General features: G+C 38.5%; 1 protein-coding gene across 27 annotated transcripts in view; it reads right to left on the bottom strand.

The window, feature by feature from the left end:
* The window catches only part of Dlg2 (discs large MAGUK scaffold protein 2), a 1,917,798-nt gene that overhangs the window by 276,850 nt on the left and 1,622,447 nt on the right, over positions 1-18,501 (bottom strand). For all 27 annotated transcript variants that reach the window (XM_060367555.1, XM_060367549.1, XM_060367550.1 and 24 more), the window contains one exon: positions 15,509-15,611. In XM_060367555.1, coding sequence (XP_060223538.1) covers positions 15,509-15,611 — 103 coding nt within the window. The remainder of the gene's footprint in view (positions 1-15,508; positions 15,612-18,501) is intronic.

Raw genomic sequence — 18,501 nt, 5'->3', positions numbered from 1 at the left:
TAACACTTATTAAGGAGACCTGTTATATCCATAGTCTCTCATTGTCACTAGAGATAATATATATTTCCTGTAATAAACCTTATCCTTCTATTTTTCTGACACACACACACACACACACACACACACACACACACACACATTTCCTCCTCTTTGTTTTGGTACTGCCCTGAGACAGGCTTTTCATTTCCCCAAAACCACACTTTACATATGGTTTTGTCTAAATAGACTTTACTAATTATCAAGTCAACACACAGCATTGGAGAACTGCATACATTTTGCTATCATAGCTGCGGCTCCTGCAACAGGGCAGAGAGCACTGGGGAGAATTTCCATTTGTGATGCCCCAGATTTCAGCCATTTAACTAAAGTTCAAAATTGCTACTATTTTTCTTTTTATGACCTTTTCAGATGTCATTTTTCCCTCTCTCTCTAATCGCAGTTCCATTTAGAACGAATGACATTCAGGAATCCATACTTCGGTGGTAATCTGAATTCTTTTTATATCCAGTTTTAAACCCTAATCACTACCCTCTTTCCTTCAATTGCTCAGACACTTGGTGTATTTTATTACACAACATCTTGCCAGATTTGAAAGTGCTTTCTCGCAGTCAAGGGGAGTTCTGGAGCAGGCTCAGCAGCGCAGTGCAGGTTGGCAGAGTTTAAGCCGTACAGAGATAAGTTTAAAAAGGCTTTCAAGGGGACTGTAAAACCTAAGTGCTTCGCTTCTGCTAGCTCTAAGACCACGGCTTTTTACACCTTCCTAAAAAAGCAGGGACCAGTTGAGCACCCACAGGAGGGGGCTAAGGCCATGTTCTTGTTCCTGCTCAGAAATGTGGTGTTGCCCAATGAGCATGAGAGCCAGGGAAGCCACTCTGGAGATTTTGCCTTGGCTACTTAACGTCATGTGGCTTTTTTTTTTTCTTCAGATTTTTATTTCCTCATCTAAAGATTTCTATAATGCCCTATGAGGATTAAATTGCATAAGATAATGGTTCTCAAACTGGGGGCCACAACCCCTCTGGGGGTCACATATCAGATATTTGCATTTCAGTTTACAACAGTAGCAAAATGGCAATTGTGAAGAAGCAACAAAATTAATTAATGGTTGGGATCACTGCAACATGAGGAACCATATTAAAGGGTTGCAGTATTAGGAAGGATGACAACTACTGTCAGAAGACATACCAAGATTTAGACATACCAGTCACTGCATAATGATGATAATTCTTAGTGCTATACACTCTCTCCATATTCCTTTGGCATTGCTTAAAACAAGTTAGTTTATTGACATAAGGACCATTCATTGTGGCATAAGCAGAACATTGCAGTTCCCTTTTCCTGCCTAAGTGTTTCTCATTTATTTTTATCTTTACTTTAAGGAATGGATTCAGCCTGTATGCACAGTTCAACCTCTTTTCATGATGCTCAGGTTTAAGAAAAACCGTTGCTGACTTTCTACCTGGGACTTCTGCTGGCCAAACCAGGCCAATAGAACAGCCAACAGGGACATAGGTCAGTTTCTGTCTCAGCCATCATCAGAGAAGCTCCTCCTTGCAGTAGATGGAAGCCAACATGGAGACTCATAACTAGACACTGGGCAGAAACTCACAGTTTCTGAAACAATGTGTCTTCATCTAATGCTCTCCCTCTGGGATCAGGGAGCTAGGCTGAAGAGGAGGTGGAAAAATTGTAAGTCAGAGGTGAGGGATGACATTAAGAAAACAATGTCTCCCAGACCCAACAGGATTGACACACATATGAACTTATGTAGACTGTAGCAGCATGCACAGAGCCTGCACAGTTCAAGCCAGATGGGGTCCCAGTGCTGAGAGGGGAAAGTTGACATGAGCTCCCATCTTTAACCAGTGAGCTATCTCTAACTGACATTTGCTTTCAGAAAAAAAAAAAAAAAAACAAAAAAACAAAAAAACAAAACCAAAACCAACAAAACACTAGTTTCCACCAATGGAGTCCCACAGGGTACACATACTACATTTCAGGCCAGCCCTCATGCCCAGAGATAGATGGCCAACACACAACATCAATGGTATTTTTTGGTAGGCTTTTTGTCTCATATTGCTTTGTTTCAGCAGTAATTTTTTTTTGGTCCTACCGGTCTTTTGCTTATAAATTATGATTTCAGATTTTGTGTTTTCATTTCTTTCTGTGTGTCTTATTGTTTTAAGTTGTTTGTTTGCTTAACTGTTTATTTGCTTCCTAAGGAGAGGTGTAGATTTGGATGTATGGGGAGGCAGAGAAGAGCTGAGAGGAGTAGGGGGAGGGGAACCATGAACAGAATATATTACATGAACAAATTTTTCAATAAAAAAAGAAAAAAACCAATTTCAATACAAATCTTCAATGATCAAAGACCACCAATTTCTTTTGACTGCTTCCTGGGTCAGCACTGTCCTCATGAAGCTGATGTTTGCTGAAGAGGTTGGATGTTCATTCTCATTAAGATTGAAGGATAAACACAACAAAAGAGACATCAGTGTAGCAGAGCAAGTATTGCTCTGTTGGGGAGAGAGTGGTCTAGTCAGGAAAAGCTTTCTGGAAGAGATGGTATCCGACCTAGTCTTGGGGGACAAGTTGGTTTTTGGGTTTTTTTTTAATTATTTGTTTGTTTTTTGTTTTTTTCCCTAGAAAGCAGAGGAGGAAGGAAACTTGGGCAGTTGGAATATCTGGGTGACAGAAGATGAGACACGAGGGTGGTGAGATGGCTCAGAAGGCAAAGGTGCTTTCTGTGCAAGCCTGAAGACCGGAGCTCAAGATCCAAAAGCACAAGGAGAGAACCACTTTCATATGTGCTTCCAAGTACGTGTGCACCTTCCCTGCCAATTTTATAATTAAGAAGATGGGACAGCAGGACGTGTCCAATTTTGTATCGTATGAGCATAACATGTAGGGATAGGCTGTAGCCAGCTAGAAGATGGTCAGAGGCTGCAGACACTCAGATTTGTGATTTACATTCAAAAGTATCTAAGAAATTCAAGCCTGTCATAATAGGGATTACTTAACAAATACATGCTCTTCTCCAAAACTTTTTTTTAAATTTTATTAAGTAAGATAATTTATGTTCAGATACTATAATTCCATATTCTTAATAGCTTATTCCACGGTTTTGGGATCTCTGTAATTTTTTACTTCACATTTTTGTTTACACAAAAGAGAAAGATTGGAATAGCAAGGAGGAAGTTTGAATTTCGAGAGAAATTTAGTTTCTCAGATAACAAAAACATATTTGACATTTCAATACCAACAACTTCCACAAAACAGGCAATAAATAGATTTTAAAAAACTTTCTTAGGTGTGTGTATGTGTGCATATGTGTGTGTCAGGAGGGGAAATGTGTTCATGATTTCTCCTGTTATGTGTCTCCAAACTTCAATATAACATAACTTTTTTTTTACATTCTCATTTATCTGGATTTTGTTTTGGCTATGTTTTGATAATGGTGGTGTGGACACATTATTTTGTCTTTTGTCTTTCTAGCACTTGGTATTAACTGTATGACAATGGGGCGTTGTCACAAAAACTGCCATTTCTCTTTTTGCTTGTTGGAAGGATCTCACACCATTTATATTACTTATTTTTAAGATATTAAACTATTTAAAAAATAGAAATAGTTTAAGAATTATATCAAAGGGAATATAACTGTCTATACTATGAAGAAGTCAGTCATTTTATAAGGTCATATTTTAGTGACCTTAAACAAGAGAAACTAAGATAAGACTATCATATAATGAAGATGGATTTTTATTAATATCATCATGTGAAGATGTTTAGTGAATGAAACAAATTAATTCCTGTCTGTGTTTTCAAAGGGTGATGTTAACCTTGTTTCATATCCCTTTGGATCCCAGTGACCTCTTTAAAGGATAGTAAATGTCCTTTTTTTTTTTTTTCTAGAAAGCCATAGCAATTAATGAAGAACAATTAAATGGAAGTTTCTTTTGGGATACTCGCACCTTGGTAATTTCTAGTACACCGGGGAGAATTATGGTTATTTTAAAAGACAAATTGAATATTTATACTACTAGCCTAATTTTGGAAAAATCTTACTCTTGTGCTAGTTAATATTTCACGTTTTACTTAGTGTATTCCATATATAAAAATTTAAGGCTAATTCTTAGGTTTATTTGTATAAAGTAATTTGTTTATCTATGTTTCTTCTTTCAGAAACCACAGCAAACTAAGGCTGCTTTGCCTTAAGTTAACTCAGTCTGTAACAACATTGGACTCTCACAGAGGCATCTAATCAGTTCTAATAGAACAGCTATTTTTAGAATTTACTTTTACTATATGTATATGAGTGTTTTGCATGTATATATGGATGTGCACTTTGTTTAAGCATGGCACCCTCAGAGGCCAGAAGAGAGTTTTAGAGCCCCTAGAACTGGAGTTACAGACAGTTATGAGGCACCGTGTGGGTGTTGGGAAGAGAATTCAGGTCCTCTGCAAGAACAGCCAGTGCTCTGGACTGCTGAGGCTCCAAGCAACTGTTTTTTAATACTGAAGATCACTGTTTTCCTTGTGGTGCTGGGGATCAGACCCTGAACTTTGCACAGGTTTGGATCAGCGCAGTGTACATCACACTGTGTAAGAACACAGCCACAGGGGGTGGCAATCACACCCTTAGGGCTAGCCTGCCCCATTCCAAACATTCTTTGGCCATTTTCTCCAGTTCTGCCAGTGACTTTGGAAGGTAAATCTACTTCTGCTTACAGAGAGGCTGTCACCGATTGTAGGCTTCTCAGATAGTAATCCATGAGCCCTCTGTCTGTCTTTACTCCAGTTTGTTGCCATAACTTTTCCCAGAATGAAATTTCAAACTCAAGACCTCAAGACCCCAAGAATTTTTATTCAATTTTTAAATTTTATATGAGACACAATTTTGTGTAGTTCAGGTGAGCCTTAAACTCCTTATCCTCCTCCTGCCATCCAAGTGCTGGCATTAAAGGTGTGCACCCTGAGGCCAACTGAATTTATGTATCATTATTAAACCAATTTGTGAATATAATGGTTTTATGACCTATTCTCTTTTTGAATCTTCCTAATTTCTTCTTACTTTTGTACATTTTTGATCTAACCAACATTATTTCTCACCTGGAATAGTGAGTTTTCTCTTTTTTCATTTTTAATGACACATGGCCGATCACCGTCCAAAAACATTATCCCAGTGCAATAAGGAATGAAAAAATTTTATTATCGCATGTGTGTGTATCTGTGTGTCCTTGTATGCCTATGGGTGTGTATGTATCATAACATAATGATAGATGTCAGAGAGCAGCTTGTAGAAGTCCGGTTTCTCCTTCTAGCCTGTGGCTTCCAGGGATCAAACTCATGTTTAAGAGTTGGTAGCAAGCACCTTTACCTACTAAGCCATTTTGTTAACTGAAGAGTTAAGGTATTTGGGGTGGATGGAGAGAGATGAGGAAGAGAATTCATATAATTTTTATTGCATATTGTTATTGATGTAATCTTTTATCGTTGCTTAGTTCTTTGGTAATCTCTGTGGTGTCAGGCATTCACTGGAAATCTTGGAGAGTTAACATTCCCCAGATTGGGGATTCTTCCCTGGCCCATAAAGTGCTTGATGAATCATTCTTTCCGGGGTTTAAAATGTTTCAATAGCCTATCGTTGATGTCAGGCTTACACGTGGTGTTTCTCTAGCTTTCTCTGGTTTGCTTTAAGTCCCTCAGTGCTGTAGTCCTTTTTTCCCCCCCCACGGACTTTTTCCTTCTAGAATGTTCTTCCTCATCATTTATTCTGCTGAGCTTTGACAAGTTAATTCCTACTTACCCTTCAGATTAGAGAACGTATTAGAGGTTGCTTTCTTGATCTTCCAATGTAGGTCGTCATGGGATTTTGGTTGGTCTGGTTTTGTATAGACTTGGATCAACACCCAACTTCTCTTCTGTTTCTACAGCATGCACAATAGTTTCTATAACTCATCAGTTGGATTTTATTTGATTGGCTGTAGGCCCAGTAAGGTAAGTGGCCATGTCTGTTCTAACTCCATTCTACTTCTGATATCTAGGGCTGTCTACGACTTACTGGAAGTATTAGATGAATATCAGCTGAATGAAGAGTGAATGAGTATGGCTCTGCTACCACTTACTGTTCCTAGTGTGTGAGCAACTCTTTATTAATAGAAAAATTACTCCTAGCAGTGAAGAAATGGTGGAGAAATGATATATCTGAGCAAACAGAGAGAGGTTTAAGAAACTCATTTTGAACTAAAGTAGTTTGGCTACTCATGCTTTTTGTGGACTTAGCCAGCAGAATTAACAAGACTACCAGGAATCCTATTTGGATTAGGATTCTATGAAGCATATTAAAGATGAACACTTTATCTCCCCTAGGCTTGGCTTTTCTATACTAAAACTGCTACTATTTGTAATTCTGAGAATTCAAAATACCTACGTTATTTCAGAATTCTGTAAACTTAATTTCCTGAAATAGATTTTTCTCATATCATTTCCTTTCAGCCTCAATAAATGTATTTTAAAGCTCAGGAATTGTAGGAGTTATCAATTTATGAAAATGTTAAGCTTTTAGATACAATGGATCTATAAACTAAGAGTCTTGCACAATAATGTTTAATTTATAACTCCCTAAAAGAAATAAGCACTGCTATTTGAATTAAACTTAAGACACAAAATGTTCAAATCCCATTAAACACAAAGCAGCCTATACATGGGAATCCTTCCCTTTCTGTGAGTACCTGAAAACAGAATTTCTATATCTTTAAAAGGTAAGAAATAAAAAGAGGACACTTTTGGATAACCTGCTTACTATAATTTTTTATTTCTCTTTGATAATATACCTAACTGGAAGAGGTTATAAATTATATTTCATAAAATGTCAGCTCAAGAGTCTTAAGGATAATCTTGCCATAATGAGTTCCATACTAGCAAGGCTACTTCCTACTCAATCTTAACCTCCATATGAGCCCCTCTACCACCCTCTCCCCCCACAAAATCTCTAACCACAGGTGAAGTAACATTCAGAAAAGTGATTTGTCTTGGGCATGGTCAATAAAGCGGTGGCATAGAATGATGCACTGGAGAATTACAGGTTTCATTACTTGCTGCTAAATTTGCAAATCAGCTAAGTAAGAAACTTTTCAATCAGACATTTTGGTCAACTCTACTAAGCACTGAGAAAATGGACTGAGTTTTTTTTGTGTGTGTGTGTTTATATATACCTTTGTTTATATATACCTTTATTTATATATAAAGCACATTTTAAAACACAGATCTGGGTTATTCTTATCCAAAGGGTGGGCAATTGTCCAATGTGAAAATGTGTCCTAGAGTAGATGCAATCATTTGGCTAGGGTTAGGTAGTAGGGGAGGAGGATTTCCTCTATCAGTGGACTAGGGGAAGGACATAGACATACATTGTCTCCTGAAACATGAACTTCTGTGTAAAATGGGAGGGTCGGCTAGTAAAGATTGTTTTCTTTTTGTAATAGTAGTATAGTAAGGAAAGCTTTAAAAATCCTTATTTCCTTGCCTGTGATTTAAGTAGCATAAATGGTAGGTGTAGATCTAAGGAACTTGGTTGTCAGAGTATTTCAGCAGATAGATTATTTGGCTCCTACTAGTATTGATTAATGTCTGCTAGCGGATGCCTCCTAGCATTGAGTAATTTATGTTAGTAGATGCCAAGGACCCTTCCCCAGATTAACAAAAACAATAAAAAAATTAGTCACTTTGATGTGTTTTGAATTTAACATTCCCAAACAGACAGTGAAGTCAGTGGAGACTTCCGAGTCAGGAAGTGATGCCTGCTTCTATTCTGGCTGAATTGCTCCAGGTCCAAAGTGGCTCTTTTGGCATAAGGAGAAGACTCAGCATCAACAATCATCAAGGTATCTGGAGAGAACCTCCCATGAGTGTACACACTCTGCATAGTCATGTCGTGTTATGCTATATGTTAGCTGAGGTTAAGAATGAAGCAAAAGCAACTAAGACCTCAAGAAAAACATCCATTGAGTGAATGAGTCAGCTGGGAGAGTTTTTAGTTGCTGGCGTTGGATATTACCTATTATTGTGTGTCTATGTATTGGGGGACTGGGAAAAGACAGAGACAGAAAGAGATATGGTTATGTAAAAACACACTGCTAATTCTAGTGTCATGTGAAATTTCATTCTTAATAGCTCATTACTATTATAATATAATTAACATTAGCCAAAGTCGATGTAACGTAGAAGATATGAAGAGAAGATAAAATGTTAGTGAGAAAACTTTATTATTTGAGAACAAGAGATTCTTTTTTGATTTTAGTCTGAATTTAATATATATGAGAGTCTTCTGAAAATATCTCACCTACCCAATCCATTTAAAAATGTGAGAAAACAGGCTCATGAAGATGAACCAGCATGAGGTCTGTGCCAGAAAACAAGTGTTCTCTTCCCAGTCCAGGCTCATCTTAAGTGCTCTCTATGATTTGGTGTAATTTCTGACCAAGCTCTACAGCTGGATTGCCAGTCTTGCCTGGGAATTTATATGTAGTTATTTGTCTTGAGAAAGCATTTTACATATCACAGCTGCTCATTTATATGCACGAACCTGGAGATACATTGATTTAAAGAGAGAATTACCCCCTCATTGTGAATAAGCTTTTTTCTAGGTCACATGTGCTCACATCCTTGAGACACTTCCAACACAGAACCCAGGTTTTTCCAGCTATATATTAATTTTAAGCCTCTGTCAGAGTTTCACCCTCTGCTAAAACAAGTATATACTGTTCCTTTGGAATTAGCCTTCTGATGTAGAGGGTCTGAACAATATTATTTAAATGAGTTTCTGTTTTCAAAAAGTAATAAATCACTCAAAGAAGTTTTATAGTGATGCCTTAAGGACTATGACTTTGACTTGATCTGTAGAGCATCTGCCAGGGAGGGACTCATTCTTACTTCATCTCACCTTCCTGTCTTGTTCCTTACCTTCAGTAGAGGCCACACTACAAGCAACGACACTGGACCATGTTCAGTGTCTCAGTACCTAAGGAATTCTAGCAATAATAATAATAATAATTTTCTTGATAATCTGTATTTAGAGGAAAGAGATATGCAAAGTAGAATGACATATGAGCTTCTGAAATCCCCTGCAGTTGTATCCATCCCTAGAAAAACTAATGGGTTAGGATCAATCATTGGGTGACACACACCAGTAATGAAACCTGGTGATACAGCTTCACACGACCTCCCAGTGCTTCAGATAGAGGAGTCGAACACAGTAGTGCCAAATGACAATGGTTGCATGGACTCAAGAACAACATAGATCCACATCTCAAACATTAATATGAATACAAGTCATCTGGGTATCATCTGGTTAAGGCTGGGTTTATACTCGTATGTGCTGCTGGCCGGTCTGCTAGAGGGATACTCCAATAACTCATTTCTTTATCCAATTGTTTCTGTGGGTTACTCACTCCTTTTAGACAACTAGCTTCACTATCTTATCAGCACAGATTTTCACAATCACTAAATATTTCCCCATCACTTCTGTCTTTGCTTCGTATTTCTTTATGCTGCTTATCACCATCTGATACATTTTGTAGTAAAGGAAGACTTCTTTGGTTCACTGCTTTGTCAATTCCTGGAACATGGAAGCATAGGAAGAGTCCAGAAAGAAAAAAGGAAAAGACTATTGATGGACAGAATCTGTAAATGAAACCATAGCCAGGATGTCTCAATTTCATGCAACAAACAGGTTTATGCATCTTTGGGTTTTAGATGTCAGGAGTTTAGGTGTCCTACTGAAGAACAAAGGGTTGAGATAATCAGACACTGATTGTTGATTGGGACTTCCTCAGGTTCTTTCCTAGCTATTCGACCTGCAAGCCACACCAAGCTCTTCCAGTGTTCTCGCAGAGCTCAAAGCTATCACATTATAGAATATTTGTCTTTTCATAAGAAAGGCATGGAAATAAATTTCTTCCTTTTGGTACTTTAGTTGATAACTTTTACTATTCACATAGTTCTCCAAATGAATGTTAGGTAATCATTTTGATGCCAGCCACTTTTCTCATATTAAATTTAGTACTTGTTATGTATGAAGGCAGCAAATATTATAAAATTTGGCTTTGATCTTATCAAAATGCTCTGTTGACTCCTATTTGTTAAATGTATGACTAGGCTATCATTAATGTTTACATATTTTATCAGTGGCATTAAAGTTAATTTGCAGAAGGTGAAATAATATCAGAGTGTTACTCCTCTTTCATTGTGCTATGTTACAAAACAGCTGTGGATTTTTCTGGAATGCAAGACAAAGGGCATTTACTCATGAGGATTGCTAAAGTTTCTAGGGAAAAGTTCCAAAGAACATTAAAAATTGTGAACATTAGCGGGGAGCAGCCTTGCCTGGCCACAGAGGAGGACATTGCAGCCAGTCCTGATGAGACCTGATAAGATAGGGTCTGATGGAAGGGGAGGAGGACCTCCCCTACCAGTGGACTTGGGGAGGGGCATGGGAAGAGATGAGGGAGGGAGGGTGTCATTGGGAGGGGAGAAGAGAGAGGGCTACAGCTGGGATACAAAGTGAATAAACTGTAATTAATATAAAAAATAAAAATTTAATAAAATTTTGAACACCAGATGTTCAAACTAGAGGTTTACTTAATAATTATCTAATATCAAAGTTATAGGTAATTTTTACATATCTATTGAGCATGTATCTCTTAAATATCTACTATTAATATTCCTTGGTCAACATACTGGAAATATTTAATATTTCTTTTTCTTTAAATGATTTTATATAACATATTTTGAGAATCTTCTTTCCTTTTCTCCAACTCCTCCCAGATCCTTCCCACCTACTTACTCCCCAACTTCATGCTCTTTCTCTCTCTCTCTCTCAAAAGAGAAAATAAAAACAAAGACAAAAAAAAACCTCAAACCAAATAAAATGCACACGTTCGGGCACACACAGACACACAAACACACACGCGCCACACGCGCACGCAAACACCTCCAACAGTCTCCTTGTGTTGGCCAACAAGCTGTGGCATGGGGCCTGCCACCAAATGTGATTGATACTACGATGTGGTTGACATTACATTGGCAAAAACTGATTTCCTTTTCTAGCAGTTAGCAATTGCAAACAGCTTCTTGGGTAGGAGTAGGACTTTTCATCATTCTTCTAAGACAAGCCTCAGCCAATAACTCACTGAGATAGCAAACTCAAATTCATATCTAGAGAATTAACACAGGAGGTAAAATGAGTAGGGGCAGTCTCTTCCACACTTGAGTGGAAAATGGTGCAGATCACAATCAGGGTTCACAAGTAATCGGACGCAAGCCTGGGCAGTTCAAAGAAAGAACTAATGTGACCAAACAGATTAAAGGTAGAGTCAGAGTAGAGCTGAAATGAAGATCCTTTGGGTAATAAGAGCACATGGGATTCCTGAGAGGGAAGCCACCAAGTGAAGGCATGGAAGCAGGAAAATCTGGGACTAAATTTAGAAGCAAGGGATGATTTTGCGCAATTGGAGGTGGGGGCAGTGAAAAAGAATGAAGCTGTGGGTAGCAGTAGGAAAAAACAGTGCAGGGACATGGAAGCTGGTTGGAGAACTATGATGAGGGGAATGAATTTCTTTTGTGCAGGTTCCTGAGGGTCTTGTTTTTTAGGAATATAATTTGGAAAGCAATGACAAACATCTAGAAAAGTCAAAGAAAAAAAAGAGGTATGTGGTGTGTGTGTGTGTACACTGTGGTTTTTTTTGTGTGTGTGTGATGTGGTAACCTCACAAACTAAACCAGACAAAGTGTCTTTTTGTTTGTTTACTTGTTTGTTTTTTAAAATGAGAATTAGCTTCCCATGGTGCTGAAGGGAATTGTTCCTCACTGATCAGATGTATGATAAAATGAAGAAAAAAAGGGGAAAAAGAAAACCACCATTTTCTTACTCTTGTTGTTACTATTTTTCTCATTCTTAGTGTAACATGTGTTAATTTTAAGGTGAGTATATGCCACAATTGAATTTTAAGTAATGGTAAAAATATTTCAGTTACACTGAAATGGTATTTGTGTGTGATTGTTTAAATTGGATTTCATTCTACTACTTTGAACTGCACACTGAATGAGACTGACTGTAGACAGAATGATGTATAAAAAGGGATCACATATTGCCTTTAAGCAGAACTATGTATAAGTACAATTTCACTTCATAGCACAAAACTCCAAAGACGTTGATTGCACATTATAAAACGATAGTTATTTGAAAGTTTGTGCTAAGCACTATAAAAATGTAGCAGTTGGTATTTTGCAACACACATCCTTTCAGTAACTCTTTCTCTATCTTTGAAACAAAAGTGAGAAACTCAAGTAAGTAAAACGAAGATTTCCTTCGGACACCAATTACCTCTGAGGTGAAACACAAATATCGAGGCTTGTAAATCTCTGACTCACTAGTCTGGCGATTCTTGAGGAAATAGCTACTGCAGCACTGGGGAGACTTATCAGTGAGGAGAGCACAAATATAACGTTTGCTTCTATGGAACTGATGCTCTTGCAGTATCAAGGGAAGATACTCTTTCCCTTCTCTCTAAAATATAGGTCTCACCCACTTTCAAGGAGACTCCATTGCCACACTTCCACAATATGCTATATCTGTTGCTATGCATGCTGCAGGCTTATTCTTTCGACGGCATGCATAATTCTTAGAGATACGGCCAATAGCATAAATGTTGCTCGTAGTCACTGGGGACTGGTTTCTATTATGTATAATAAAGTTATTTCTCTTCAGCAAGGTGAAAAAAGTTACTTGGAAACGAATAGCATGCTATATCCTTGAGGTGGAAGACAAAATTTTCTGAGTGTATACGAATGTTGAACAAAGCGTTCAGCGGCTTCCCCAATTTTAAGTGACTTGAAAGTGACTGAAAATATATTTATTAGAAGCCTAGTACTTTATTCTCTCTCTCCACCTCTTCCCCCTCTGTGCACATGTATGTGTGCATGCCTGTGTGCATGGGTCTGAGTGTGGGTGTGCACATGCCTTTGAACGCTTGCGTAGGCTAGAGGATAACCTCAGATGTGGACCTCAAGCTCTGCTTTGTCTGAGACAGAGCCTCTTGTTCGCAGGTGTGTACACTGGGGTTGCCTTGAACTTCTGACAATTCTGCTGTGCCCCTTTCTCATCTCAGTGTAGACATGCTGGAATTACAGATGCACAGCGCCAGGCCTGGATTTAGGTAGATTCTGGGGATTCAAGGTGAAGATCTCTCAGGCTCGCGGGGCAAGCTCTTTATCTAACGATCCACATCCTCAGCCTAGAAATCTAGTTTTTGACCACTCTAAAAGAAATTTAATAAAATCTCAGCATTATCACAGAGGGTACAATATTGGCAGAAATGAAAGGGCCTGATAAGAATTCTCTAATGAAATCTCAGAGCATACTCTTCAATTCACTTGATAATTTAAAAGAAAATTGTCAGTCATTTCCTTAAGCTGTTTTGCAATTTAAATGTCATTATACAACCAAAACAAAAATCCAATCAATCTCATTCTAAACAATAGTTCTCTTATGGCTTGGCTACCCATAAAGTTTACAAAAGAGAGAATAAAACTGATTGCTTTCCTTTGCTACTAACTCATTTCCAGCTGATACAAAGCTGTGGCAAATTAAGCTCTATTAAAACATGAATGTCATCCTGTGAATCCAATCTGTATGTTGGCATTTTGAAAGACACTTTTGTTATTTGCAAGTTTCATTATGATCATCAGTTGGTGCGATTCATAAGACACACTTTTAATGGGCATCTTGGTGAAGTATTAGTCCGTCATCCCACTGGAGTATAGCACTTAAAAGAAATCAAGCTGTAGGAAGTTCTAGCAAAAACACGGAGATGTAACGCTGACAGAACTAGATTGTGATGGTTTTCCAGTGTAACCTTTAGAGCTTGCAATCATCCAGGTCAAGGTTGTTTTAAACACTTGCTCACTAGCAGGAGCTTTCTGCTCATTTAACAAGACTCTAACCATCTTATTTATCTGGAAAATTATCGGAGATTATATTTTCAGAGATAGAAAAATAGCCAGGGACTTCAAGTTCTGAACTGAGGGATGGTGAAGGGCAGACTGTTCAAGAATGCAAGGAAACACCTTTGAAAACATGGAAGATAGTATGAAGCAATTCTCACTATGAATGAGAACGAATTTGTTAAAGTATTCTAATAGTCCCCCCCCCCCCTTTTGGTTTTATAATAGATACTTTTAGAAACACTCACTGCTGTTAGGAGAAAAAAAAAGTGCATCAATATTTAAGAAGCACAAAGACTTATTAGCAGGATCTAGGAAGAGTCTGATCACCATTTGTCTTATCTTTGACCATCATTTATTCTTTCTTTGCCAGCTCTACGGTCATCTGTGACACAGGTTGCCAGCACAATGCATTTATTAAAATTCTGTTGAACTTGCTTGCAAATTCCGAGTCTAAAGTCAGGCACAAACAAAGCCAGTATGCCAAGACACACATGAAAGAAAGTGTTTGTTTATTCTTTTGTAGAACATGCTGTCTACCAATAATGATAAAACACAGGCTGCCACAGGCAAGACCCAAACTTCAACCTTCCACAGGTCATAATAAAATGAAATTAATGAGGAATCATTTGAAAAGGACAAAGGAGCTCTTTATGACCAGCTCATGGAGCTTTTTCTTCATAACACCTTGTACTCTTCTTCTCAGTTGTTGAATACTCTCTTTCCTAGCCAGTTCACCTGCATTTCTTGAAGAGGGAAGCCATATTCTTCTTCTTATGGCACAAAATGTAACTTCACAGCGTAGTTTTTTTGTGTCATTAGCAAAGGAACATTATACATGCACGTGCATGTGCGTGTGTGTGCGCACACACACACACACACACACACACACACACACCCTCACATCCCAGTTGTATTACTAAGAATCATTTTACTCAGAGAAATGTTTTACTCAGAGTTAATCTCATTTGTCATTTGTTAATCCCGTATGTCATCAATATTCCAGCCAACGTGTGACAACAGAATCTCATCAAGTTCCTGGTTTTCTTTTTTACAGTAATTGGTTCCAAAGAGCTGTATAGTTGGAAAATGGGTAGGACATCTAAAGACATATTAGCATTTATGAGAATTAAGATATTGCCTCAAGGACAGACAATGGTCTGTTCAACACATCTGTTTCTAAAGAAGGGATTTCTCCTTACTTCCTGAGTCTGAATTGCACTTACAGTATCCACTGGTGACTAGATAAGAATATAAATGGAATAAAGCTCATGCTGGTTTTGGGGTATTTGAGTTCATATGTTAATATGAGCTTTTCTAACTGCCTGATGTTCTCCTGAAAGATTGGGGGTAACAATTTTGTGGGATTTAGGGTACATTAATTATTAAGTTTTATCATATGTTTAATGAAACATTACTGATCTTGATCAAGATTAGCACTGACAATCCACAGAGAGTATACACAAGGAGCCGTTCTGGAACATTCAAAGCATGAGTTTGGACTGACCTTCAGGTTGATATTGTGCTATGATTGTCACCGTCTGCCCAGCCCCCTTCAGTGCTGCAGCTGCCTGCTCATGAGATGCTCCACGGAGATCAATGCCATTCACCTGGAAGACAGACCAGAATTTTAGGCACAGTTATCTGCATTCTGAGAGAAAAAAAAAAAAGGTTTTCCAAAATTAATAGGCTATCTAAATTTATGTCATGTCCCTTGAAAAAAAATCCTTCATTTCTTATTCAGGTGTTTCTTAGTTCAGCGAGTTTCATAGTCATGATTAATTTTAGAAAGCGGAGCCATGAAATTTCATCTTGTGTTTGTGGCACAGCCTGGCTGGGTTGGAAATATTTTGTCTATCTCTGTCCACAAGGGTTTTAGAGTGTGCAATGCTGTGTTCCCATGGGTTTCCTAGATTTCTGGGGCAGACTGGCTTTACAATTGGATGGGAAAATGGTTATGGAGAGAGACACATGTAATGCCCCCAGACAAGGACATGCCGACAGATTCACATATTCAGATGACTTTCTGGGGAGACTGTAACGGATGGGACTGGCTTGCTGCCAGATTCCTCTTTTTGGGTAAGTGCCTAGTCCTCTCATATAAAGCTTGGTGGAGACAGCCTTGAGCCCTGTTCCAAAATAAACCTGACTGCCCCATTTCTCGTGCAAAATTCCATAATGAATTCTGACAAAATGAAATAAAGAGTGCCTGGAGTTTATTTTGCTGTCGCTAGCTCCCATTTTGAAGCCCATACTAGAAGAGAAGCAGAGCATCTATAAAACAAGCTCTGGCCTCTGTCAGGAAGAATAAAATCATCAGCAAGTCAAATTCAATGAGAGGCAAAAGGTAAAATCTTTCTCCAATCAACAGAATCAATAAGTCTGCAGGATATAATTGCAAAGGGTTCTGTGTTTAGCTGGGAAAAGAGACAGTTGCAGAGGCTCAGAGGAGAACAAGAGGCTTTTCTGATGGAAGTGAGTACACAGAGTCTGGTTTTCTAACCATCGCAGATGGTATCTTCACCCTGTTTCCTTTGGTTCACATTCCAGGATGCTATGTCCAAGAGAAGAATTCAAAGTTGATTGGATTATCTACATGTTTGATACATTATCTTGTTTAGACTTTGGACAATTCTCTTTTTTTTTCTTTTAAAATTTATCTTATTTATTACAGTTTATTCACTTTGTATCCCAGCTGTAGCCCCTTCCCTCATCCCTTCCCAATCCTACCCTCCCTCCCTTGTCTCTTCCCATGCCCTTCTCCAAGTCCACTGATAGAGGAGGTCCTCCTCCCTTTCCCTCTTATCAGGATTAGCTGCATTATCTTCCTCTGTGGGCTGGTAAGGCTGCTCCCCACTCAGGGGGAGGTGATCAAAGACCCAGCCACTGAGTTCATGTCACAGACAGTCCCTGTTCCCCTTGTGGAAATTTCCATTTGGATACTGGGCTGCCATGGGCTACATCTGAGCCGGGGTTCTAGCTTATCTCCATGCATGGTCCTTGGTTGGACTATCAGCCTCAGAAAAGACCCCTGTGGCCAGAATTTTTGGTTCTGCTGCTCTCCTTGTGGAGCTCCTGTCCCCTCCAAGTCTTTCTATCTCCTTTCATAAGATTCCCCGCACTCTGCCCAAAGTGTGGTCTCAGCATCTGCTTTGATGCCCTGCTGGGTGGAGTCTTTCAGAGGCCCTCTGTGTTAGGCTCCTGTCCTGTTCCCTGTTTTCTGTCTCTTCCGATGTCCATCTCATTTGCCTTTCTGAATGAGGATTGATCATCTTATTCAGGGTCCTCCTTCTTGCTTAGCTTCTTTAGGTGTACAGATTTTAGTGTGTTTATCCTATATTATTTATCTAATATCCACTAATAAGTGAGTATATTCCATGTGTGTCATTCTGCTTCTGGGATACCTCACTCAGAATGATTTTTTCTAGTTCCCACCATTTGCCTGCAAATTTCATAACAGCACAGGCTCTAAGATCAATAATCAATAAATGGGACCTCATGAAAGTGAAAAGCTTCTGTAAACCAAAGGACCCTGTCATCAGAACAAAATGACAGCCTACAGATTGGGAAAGAATCTTCACTAACCTTATGTCTGACAGAGGGCTAATATACAGAATACATAAAAGAACTCAAGAAGTTAAAAAACAACAAATCAATTTTAATCCAATTAAAAATGGGATACAGAACTAAGCAGAGAATTCTCAATAAAGGAATATCGAATGATAGAGAAACACTTAAAGAAACGCTCAACTTCCTTAGTCATCAGGGAAATGTAAATCAAAACAGTCCTGAGATTTCACCTTATATCCATCAGAATGGCTAAGATAAAAAACTCCAGTGACAATAAATGCCTGCAAGGATGTGGGGAAAGGGAGCCCTCCTCCCTCCATTGCTGGTGGGAATGTAAACTTATACAACCACTTTGGAAATCAACCTGGCGCTTTCTCAGACAATTAGGAATAGCGCTTCCTCAAGAACCAGCTATACCACTCCTAGGCATATATCCAAAATATACTCAAGTATACAACAAGGACATTTGCTCAAAATGTTTGTAACAGCTTTATTCATAATCGCCATAATCTGGAAACAGTCTAGATGTCCCTCAACTGAGGAATGGATACAGAAAGTGTGGTACATTTAAACAATGGAATACTACTCAGCAATTAAAAACAAGGAAATCATAAATTTGTGGGCAATTTTCTTTAACGAAGATTTTGGGTAGTTAAATGAAGGCATGGATGTTTCCCTACCAGGATTGGCTCATCTGTACTCTGCAACTTTACATCCCTGCTCCCTCAGAATAACTCCTCATTGACATCTATTGTTCCTTTTGCCTCTCGCTGGCTTTCTATTTTGGTGAGCTTTCTCTCACAAGCATTGTCTATATATGGGTTTTGGGAAGTCCATTGTGCTAGGCCTGGCACACTTTGCCAAACATTAGGTGAGTGACAGTCATATCACATCTCTAAGCCTGGTTTTCCTCATCTCAGAAGGAATGGT

Source organism: Meriones unguiculatus, chromosome 14 (assembly GCF_030254825.1).
Source record: "Meriones unguiculatus strain TT.TT164.6M chromosome 14, Bangor_MerUng_6.1, whole genome shotgun sequence".
In the NCBI taxonomy this organism is placed as follows: domain Eukaryota; kingdom Metazoa; phylum Chordata; class Mammalia; order Rodentia; family Muridae; genus Meriones; species Meriones unguiculatus.
The sequence above is the reverse complement of the archived record's forward strand: the minus strand, read 5'-3'. Positions and strand labels throughout refer to the sequence as shown.